The sequence below is a fragment of the Garra rufa genome, chromosome 21 (genome assembly GCF_049309525.1).
Source record: "Garra rufa chromosome 21, GarRuf1.0, whole genome shotgun sequence".
Classification (NCBI taxonomy): domain Eukaryota; kingdom Metazoa; phylum Chordata; class Actinopteri; order Cypriniformes; family Cyprinidae; genus Garra; species Garra rufa.
Window position 1 is genome coordinate 28,859,042 of NC_133381.1, and position 10,453 is coordinate 28,869,494.

At 37.6% G+C, this 10,453-nt stretch overlaps 1 protein-coding gene across 1 annotated transcript in view; it reads right to left on the minus strand.

Annotated features, from left to right (window-relative positions):
* Positions 1–10,344, minus strand: part of smoc1 (SPARC related modular calcium binding 1) — a 34,321-nt gene extending 23,977 nt beyond the window's left edge. Inside the window, exons 1-7 of the mRNA XM_073826586.1 lie at positions 10,335–10,344; positions 8,270–8,382; positions 7,751–7,850; positions 5,847–5,897; positions 4,839–4,886; positions 1,961–2,017; positions 1,785–1,853 (exon numbers count right to left, since the gene is read on the minus strand). Coding sequence (XP_073682687.1) covers positions 1,785–1,853; positions 1,961–2,017; positions 4,839–4,886; positions 5,847–5,897; positions 7,751–7,850; positions 8,270–8,382; positions 10,335–10,344 — 448 coding nt within the window. The remainder of the gene's footprint in view (positions 1–1,784; positions 1,854–1,960; positions 2,018–4,838; positions 4,887–5,846; positions 5,898–7,750; positions 7,851–8,269; positions 8,383–10,334) is intronic.
* Between the last annotated feature and the right edge of the window lie 109 nt (positions 10,345–10,453).

The window sequence follows — 10,453 nt, forward strand, 5'->3', positions numbered from 1 at the left end:
GAGCAGCAATAATCCCCCAGGGTAAACAAAACAGAACAACAAATGTATTGCAGATATCATTAAGGTTCAAAAATGTAATGTACATTTAGAATTAGTCTGATTCAAGGAAAAATTTAAAGGCTGAATCCTTACTGACAAGAGGAGGAGTCGGGGATGGAGGTGGGAATTAGCTATTGAGCATTGCGAAGCTGGTGATAATACTGAATGACCTTATATAGGAGTGCTGTGATGGGTGTCACATCCCTATAGGTAGACGTGGATCAGCTGAGAATCTGCTGATGCGAGCTTGACTAACATGACCTGCCAGAACTGACGCTGACGCTGACGCTTGATATCGTTTCGCTAGACCCTGCTGGGATCGTTTAGACCCCTTTGAGGCTGCATTTAGGAAGTTCAAACTCGGGGGCACCATAGAAGTACACTATATGGAGAGAAATCCTTAATTTTGAGTAAATTATCTTTAAATTTTTGTTCTGGATGTGAACTTCTCCTGTAACACCACCACCCCCAAATCTGAGGGGACACCATGATAATTATGCTTGGGCAGTTTAATGGAGATCACAACCACAATTACCATAGAAACACACCATTTACCTCACCTTAGATGAGTATGTTCACTTTTATAACTGCATGAGTTGATGTGTAAAAGATCTAACTGATGCGTACCACCCACAATGCACTGAGAGATGGAAACTTGGCATTCTCCGAGATTTACTTTAGCAGCAAAAGCAACATCTCAGTGTTTCAATTCACTTCAGATCCCACACACGCTCCCATAAGCAGCAGCGGTGGAGCCTGATGCCAACTCCGTCACTTTTGCACCAAAAGCGCCCTTGTGATGACCGTGGATCTGCTATTCTTGTTGAATGGTGTTGATGTGCAACAGATGCTAATTGGTCACAGGAGGAAACTCTGAAGTGTTCCAAAGACTTGTCAGAATAGATATACAACTTGTCTGCTCAAGGTAAGTGTTTCCTTCAGCACAGAAAACCTTTTGTCAAAATTTTGCAATTTTCTTTTCTTTTTTTTCTAGTGGAATAAATAGATTATTTTTCAATGTCTACCAATTATAGGCCACACAGGCAATACGTACACAAAGGAACACCACTGGAACTGCATATACACACACACACTACGTACACAACACAAACACACATTTCTCTGCCCTTAGTCATAAAATCTGCTCTCTTCCTGTGTTACAAAAATTCAGATCCCTCTACCTCTCAACCGCACTGTCCAAAACCCTCACAGAGCTTGATGGAGTTGACTGAGCATGCCCAGAGGGTGCTCGACTCATTTGAAGGAAATTGTAAAGGAGACACAGAAAGCTAAACAAATTATACAGAGGAGAGTTGAGACAAACAGAGAAAGAGGGGCGCCGTAATTCTACTGGTGTTAGGTTTCTCGTCCCTGGATATGCTGAATATTAAATCTAAAACTGGAACAGAACTGTTGCACAATCAAGAGTGCCTAAATGCGCTGACTTGGATGCTGCAATGGCGATGCTTTGAAATATTTTTGTAGTACTACGTAGGCAAGCCAGCAGACTCTCATGTGTCAACACAAAGTTCTGCATTCAAATATTTGTTTTTGGCCATTGCTGCTCTAAGAAGCAAGAAAGAATGTTTGTTTGTTTGTTTGTTTTTTCCATTAGTATGTCCAATAAATCAAATCAGCTGTTAGTGATTAGACAGGCATGTCTGATGTGAGTCAACTGAATTTTACATAGCAGAATATTATATTTACAGACAGACAGACAGACAGACAGACAGACAGATTCTCACCTGACTTCCTACTGATTGAACTGTTCTGTTTCACCAGCTGCTTAATCCACAATGTGGGAGCTGTAATTTCTGTGTTTAAAATAAAACATAAACATTGATTTAAACTTCTATATCAATCATATCCATAAATACAAGACTCATATGTTGTTGTTTTTTTGCATAGGGTCCAAACTTACCCTCACCTTCTGGGACAACATGCGTCTCCATGGTTGGTGTGGGTTTGGAGCCATCATCTGGATTGAGGGTGAGAAAGAAACGGAAAGAGACTACCATTATTGAGGTTAATACAATCTACTCTCCACAACTGTTGAATGATTGGGATTTGCACATGGCCCGGCCAATAGCACAGAAAACAAAGAGGGTGAGGGATAGAGGGTACAAAGTGAGAAAATACAAGTGAGAAAACACAGAAAAATAACACTTCATCCACTCAGTAACACACACACATCATAATGCATAAATTAGCTTTTACATACATACTGTTTAGACAAATGATAATTCAATAACACACTCAGTCAAAGTTCTCAGTCATGATAATTGAGAAATGTCAAACGTCCTACAGTACTTACCCATTTATGTTCTATTGCATTCTGGCTGATTTCCTTATGGCTCACATCATTGTAGGCCCTGGCAGTGGAAGGGCCAAAGCCACAGTCCTTAAGCCACATTAAAGTGGCAGCAAAACCAGTTCACAGAATACATGTAGTTCACTGAACTGAATTACAGTCAATGTGACACTAATTTTTCCCTATCCGGGGATATATTGATATACATTCTGAAAGTGAATTACATTTTTCTCAGTCTTTTATATAAACAAGGGTAATTTATAAAATAGCAACAGCAGTAATATGATGCATACACTGTTATAAGCTATTTTTTAATATATATTTACATCTGAAACAGAGAATATGCTGTCATTGAGAACAACACATTCTTTTCTTTCAATGAACCAACCAAACCAAACCAAACCAACCAGCTTCAAGAAAAATGTCAACATCACAATATTTGATTCAAATAATTGAAAAAAGACAAAAGCTACAAGATTGTGAGTCTTTTATAAATAATTTAATTTTCTCTTTGCAAATTTAGAATTGTAAATGTCAAATCACTACTGTGTTTTATCCTTAGAGCATAGTTTAAACACTGAGAAATGTTTTATATCTTCTATAAAAACTTCTAATGAGTTCACAGTTAGTTGTTTACAGACTGGCTAGACTAGCAGACTACGAACTAGCAGGTTAGTTAAGCTACGCATAAACTAGCTACCTAGCTAACTACCTGTGATGTTGTAGATTTAAAGCATAAAACACAATAATGGTACAATTCTTTACCTTTAACAACCTCACAACTGTAGGTATTTCTGAAAAGGTTTATAGTTCTGTCATGCCAACTCTCAGAATGTTTAGCATTGTAATATACACACCAATGTTAAAGGGATAGTTCACCCAAAAATGAAAGTTGGATGTTTATCTGCTTACTCCCAGGGTATCCAAGTTGTAGGTGACTTTCTTCAGTGTTTCTTCAGTAGAACACAAATGAAGATTTTTAAATCAAACCATTGCAGTCTGTCATATAATGGCAGTCAATGGGACCCACGACTTTGAGAGTCAAAAAAACATACATAGACAAAGCCAAATTAAACCCAAAATTAATTTGGTTTTGTCTGTGTATGTTTTTTTTAACTCTCAAAGCCGTGGGTCCCATTGACTGCCATTATATGACTGACAGACTGCAATGGATTGAGTTAAACATCTTTGTTTGTGTTTTACTGAAGAAACAAAGTCGACTACATCTTGGATGCCCTGGCTTTACAGCAATGCCTTAGAAGAACTTTTTGGTTCCACAAAGAACCATTCAGTCAAAGGTTCTTTAAAGAACCATCTCTTTCTTACCTTTTTATAATCTGAAGAACCTTCTTTCGCCACAAAGAACCTTTTGTGAAACAGAAAGGTTCTTCAGATGATAAAGGTTCTTTATGGAACCATTTAGACAAACAAGGTTCTTCTATGGCATCATGAAGCACCTTTATTTTTAAGAGTGTATAACATACATGACAATCCTTGTAGCAGATCTATACAGGTGGAGTTGGGGAAGGTGGAGGGTGTCTGAAGTGAGCTGAAGCTGCTACAGCAAGCACTAGCCAAGTGTTTGAATGTTGAGCAGCAAACTCATTGGCTGCTGATATGAAAGAAACCAATCAGCTGTTCCATGTGAATAATGACGTGACTATATAAGATTGAGTTAGAACCTGCGCCATCTAGAGCTTCATGACAGAACAGACAAAACTGTATTTATTGCTAAAACTTAAACACTGCTTAAATCCTGAAACCCTACAGTGAACTCTAGAGACTCACATACAATGGCACACAACTACCGTCCACCTGCTGGTGACATAAACATCTGTTGCGCACACACTTTGTCTTGAGTGCAGCCCAGGGCAGAAGAGGTGAAACAAGATCTGAAAAAAACAGAGGCAAACTCCATACCAAAACCCCCTACCTCACATTCCCAACACAACCTTCTCCCACCCCTGCGATACAAACCTAAACACACTCTCTAACCCCTATACACCACCCTCGGGGCCTGTAAATGACAATCTGGCTTTCCTGAGTTAGGGCCCACAAAAGTAGGTGCCTGCCATTGCTGCTGTTAACATCTATATTAGCTGTTTGAGATTTCATTGCTGTAACAGAGACTGGTGGGGCTTTGGCCGAGCCCAGCCTTTGATGTGTGCTAAGTTCTTACACTGGCTGTTAAACGGAACAACTGGAATAGGTTTTCATCCTTTACGGTCCTTAGAGAAACTTAAGTCTGAAGTAAAAGCTTGACAGAAAGTTGAGTCAGAGTCAGGCCAATGAACATGTCAGAGAAACATGAGGCAACAGTTGATGTCTTTTTGAATGTGCTGACATATGTAATCTTAAATAAATAAAATGAGGCAAGAAACACAACATAACATTTAATAGCATTGCCGTTTAGTGTCCTGATTTGTTAGCTTTCAATATCTCTCATACATAAGCACACACACTCACATTTCTGCGAAATCCAACTCACCTTTTCTGCCAGAGCTAGGAGGTCCCGGTGGCTTATCGGTTACTGACCCTTTAAAGAGAGAGCAGAATGTTTACTTAACTTTTGCAATGCACTACAGTAACTACCTTACTTTAGGAGAACAGGTTAAATATGTATAACTTGCACTTGTAGGAACACAGCATGCACTTTGGTAAAGTCGCACAAAAGATTACAAAATGCAAGTGATATCTGTACATCTTAAGTAAGACAAACAATTACAGAAAAAAAAATCAGACCATAACCATCAGACCACTCTGAAACCACATTTTCACTGCTGAAAATGTTGAAATGTTATTATCTAAAAATTAAGTTTCCTGTAATGTCAGTCCCATATTATTCCAGGTGTTGGGTGCACTCATTCATAGCGGATAAAAAAAAAAAAAAAACACGCACACAAGGAAAAATGGTGTGCACTGCTATACATTTTAATTAGGTAGTAAAAAAAATCACCACATTAATTGTTACAATTATTCACATCCATTATTCTTATCTTATTATTGTTATTAATTATATTACTATTAATTACTGTTATTGTTATTGACAATAGTACCGTAGATGCACCTTCCTGCAGAATATAGTTCCAACCTTGTTCTAACATACCAGTATTTAAGCAATCGTCTTGAGGCATTTCTGTTTGTAATTGTACTACAGTGTGGTTTTCATGATTGAAGTCCCCTGTGTAGACGTCATTGTAAATATTCTTGATTAGTTTGTTGTTTGTTTTGTGTTGAAACAAAATTCTGCAGCAAGATAGATCTCCAGGACTGAGTATCCATGAATAAAGCACACTTTATTGTGAAACAAAACAGATAAAATGCATCGAGGAGGGTAGTTATGCACAAACAATCAACAATCACATTGATCCAAGTACGTGCAAATGCTCAGGATTAAAGGCATGCATAAATTCAAGATTAGACAGCCAAACCAATTAAAATGTTGGAGAGAAAGAGAACTTTGAACAAAAGGGCTATTTGGAATGAAATTTACTACCTGACAATCCACTTGTCCCAGCATGAGTTCCCATAAATTCACGGAAGTTTCCTGCAAACGTGTGCAAGACATTTCACTTAAGTGGTGATTCATGGGATTCACTCATTTCTGGGACAGGACTGGTCCATCTTTTAAACATTCATGAGACGTAGAACATTGAACCAAGGTTGAAACCAAATAATTTATCAATGTGGGATGTTATTGGAAAACATCACTGGTTGGGACTTCAGTGTAAATCTTTAACTTTTTAAAGAAACAAAAATTAAATTATAGGATCATATGCAGGACAATCAGCAGCAGGATTTTTAAACAAGTATTAGAGAGTGAACAACTTAAAACTGATAATGTTTAGATACATTATGTTTAAATATTTTCAACAAATTCAGCTAAAATGTGCAGAGACAACTATATACTGTATGTAAGCCTTTCATTAATTGACGCACTGAAATCAAATACTAATATAATCCACAGTATACACTGTACACTATGTACTAACAATGTACTTAAAAATAGTATGGGAAAATAGTAAATTATGCAATGCTACATGTTTTAAAAAGTTTTTTTTTCCCAATGGGTTAAAGATCTAAAATGAGGTCAGTGTATATGTGAGTAATGCCTCACGTGATTTCAAGCTTTTACTTTGTCGTACTTAAACGTAGTTGCTAACAAGTGGCTATATGGGAATGCTGAGGTTACCTGGGACATTAATCAGTAAATTTCAGTGCATTGCAATGTGGGATGGTATAGTGTACACTAAATTTGGGCAAGTATAGTAGTAATCCATTTTTCCATTCATCAAGAGATTAAAATTATAGTGTACTGCTCACACTGCATACTACAGAAAAAGCAGTATGGTAGCATGCTATTCTAATCACAGCCTGTGGATCTAGAGACATTGCTGTTTGTTTGAATGGAATATTATAATAACTCTGACTTAACATGGGTTGGGAGTGGGACTTCCTGTTCAACCATATAATAGAATGTTTGAGATGTTTGGTAATTACAATTCTGTTAGTCTCACTAGTGGCACAGAGATGGTAAAAGTAAAAATATGGGAGAAGGTGTCGGTAATAAACATTTTTAAATAAAGCAATTAATTATATGGAACAGGCAAAAATTACAAAAGTGGAAGGTGTCTTTGCAGTTAGCTACAGATGAACTGAACTGACAATTGATAACTGGCTGGACCATCCAGAAAGCTAGGTGAAATGTAGCATCAGGGTTAGGTAAGCACAAGATGGCATGTAATCATAAAATGTCAAGACACACAAGGAGAAAAATAAAAGAACTAGAACCAGGTGCTCCAATCATAATGTAATCCAGTTCTGGCAGGAGTCGGAGGTGTTATCTCCAACAGAACAATCATGGCCGTCAGAGCAAAGTGTTCCCATTCATTTACGAAGAGAAAAGCTCCCTCATTCCAATCCTGAACTGAAAGCAGTTATACAATGAAGAGAAAACAAGAAAGCAATGATGGAGATGAAGGAAAAATGGTAGAGAATGAAACAGATGAAGACAGAGACTGATTGAGTGTGAATTTGGAAAGAGACAGCAAGAGAGAAAAGCAGAAATGCAGAAACCCTAACATAGAGGACAGAAAAATGGATGAACTTTGGAGTCAGCGTAAGGATATTCTCCATCACCTCTCGTTTCCATGCACAAACACAGTAGAAGTAAACTAAACAGAGTGGTGGCTAGAGTTTAACATCACGCTGACTCCATCAAAACAAAGAGCACAATTTAAATCAAACAAAGTCTAATGGCTTTGAAAGTGATGGACTACAGGCACAACTTCTTGACCGAGGCACCTGATGGTTTAGCGGTTCTGCTTTTCAGCACGACCTAAACACAAAGCGATAATCCAAGCAAACAGTCTAGAGATACTATCTGCATACATACAGTACCTGAACACACTGGCGTTTTGTTCTGGACAGAAGAGCCGCTGACTGGCTTGCCATCTGTCGTCACGCACCAGCAGTATCCTGTGAGGGTGTGACATTGGACCTGGAGGAGATACAGACGGATAGAGGTGAGAGGAAATTCCAGTAACCGCTCTTGTATCTCCTGGACGACCCGCACAAAACGTCCCGGCGCTTGCGCTGGGGGAATACAATTATTCAGGGTGAAAAATGACTCTCATAAACGATGAGGCATTAAAAGCTTAGGCGAACTGGATGATCGCTGTATAACAAAGTAAGGCACAGGTGAAATAGAGGCTGCGAGTCTATAAATGCGATTTAATGTACACTTTCCATTCAAATTCCCTATACGGCCATACTGATGGGAAAGACAGGGAAGAACAATTTTTTTGGAGGCTGGGGAAAATGTTGGAAGGCCAATTTGTCCACGAGGTAGGTTTGCTTTAGGATTCATCGATGTCAGAAACAACACATAAAGTGCAGCGGTCTGAAACTCTGACAAACCTGGGCAAATGTTCCATCGTCATTGCATTCTGGGATAAAAATGGATTCCTGTGGCCTCTTGGCCTGTTCCAGAGCCTGAATCCTCTCAGTCCGACATTTCGTCTGGCCTGCTTCTGCAATATAGATACAAATACGTTTAATTACACACTCGACATACACAACGTTCACAATATTTGCTATAATACACACACTTTAAGTACATAAGGTTGGGGAATATCAATGGATTTCAGTGTAAAAGCATATCTTGAATTCACTATACATTGCTTTGGGGAAAAAAAAAAATCTAGGAAATAAACAAATTGAATAATACGTAAAGCAATCATGTAATCATGGGAAAATTCACATTAAGTAAGAAACCAGACACACACTTTTTGACCAGTGAACTCCCATGACCTTTCCAGTTCATGATTAAAGAATAGGTATTTTAAATAGCCTTAAAAAATCTTTCACTCACAAACACCAACTATATTTTAGATCTTAATCTTAAAATTTATATTTATGTTAGAAATGTCCATGTCATTCCCATTAAGTTTTTTATGATATTATTAATGTACATAAATATTCCAGACTTGAAAATCACAATTTTAAAATAGCTTGATATTTCCATGACCAATGAAATCCTAAAAAAACAATTAACATAAGCATTACCGAAGATAGGATTATTGGAAAATCCTTCACATTAAACAGCCTTCGAAAGAAACCTCATCACTTGCGGTAAGAAATTCATCACGAAGATTCTTAATCTTGAAACTTCTAAGGATGGAAAATATGAGGTTTGAAATGTCAGAGCTGAGTGTTGTGTTCCAGCATGTAAGCACTTGGTCATTTTGTATGAATACAAAGTATTTAGTCATTCTAAGATAAATAAACAACGCTTAAAAGTTGGACCACAGTGCTGGACTGCACCCAAGATGTGGGGAGACTAAAAACCACGTAATCATTTTCACACTTTTATCTTTTAAGCACAGTTAAGTCCTAAAATGCATAGACTTCTAATATACTTTCAAATACATGTGAGGATATGAACTCAGAGAGACATAAGCATATCAAGCACAGTAAGCATATCAAGAGACAAATTGCAAATCTGCCCGGCATGCCTGAGACCAGATGCTCTCAAATCATCCATAATGCAGAAATAAGAAGCACCTGTTGTATTTGTAAAGTCTGTGACTGATTGGCTGACAGAGGCAGGTGGGCTTCAATCACCCCAATTTATTTTCAATTTACTATACTTCTGTTTTGCTGAAGAGGTTTTTGGTTTGTATACAAACTTTACACTTAGTAAATAATGATGCTTTCAGGTTTCTGTCGGTTTTAATATACATTTTTTTTTTTTTCTAAAAACAGTAACAACAATAATTCTTCCTTGCATAGGCAGAGCATATGTACGGCCGGGTAAGACTTAGCCTCCCCCTGGCCAGATTAACAGGGACTTGGGACAAAAATGCTCTTAAACAATTAAACTAAACACAAAATGGCTAATAGAATGAAACTGAAATGAAAAGTGCCCATTGCAACATTTAATTTAATCTGCTCATGTAGCATCATATTTCTTTTTACACGTTTTTATAAGAATCACACACAATTCTGTTGAGTTTGTGAATGCAATAGCCAATCAGGGACATTTTTGAGAATGCTTAAACTCATGCTAGACTTGATAATGTAAATGTTCTTTGCTCGTTTTCTCTATATAATTTATTCTCTGTTCGAATCATGGAAATAAAAGCTTTATAATTAATAACTTAGAATGTTTTTTTTTTATTAAATTGTGGTCAAGTTAACACAAATTCAATCATATTAAAACTGTTTTACATGACACCTATATCTGGTGCTTGCCTAAAAAGACGGGTTTATGAAGTGTAAAGTTAATAGATTAGACTAAAATTGGGCTACTTTCAGCCTTACCCTGCAGTTGGTTCACTCTCTGCCTGTGATTCACTTTTAACTGACCGTTAACTGACACAATCCAGTCTAAGAAATTGATGATGCAGGCTGACCTTGATTTAAAGCCAGTCAATCTGTCTTTCAGTATGTGAACACTGCCTGCAAAAACTTACATGCATACCAGTGGGCATACGCGTTTCCTTGGTAGTTTGCTCGAATGCTCCGGGGACTGTATATTCTCTCTAGACTGACACATACACAGATGTGTTCTGCTGCCTTGATTTGAGATCAGCCACCTTT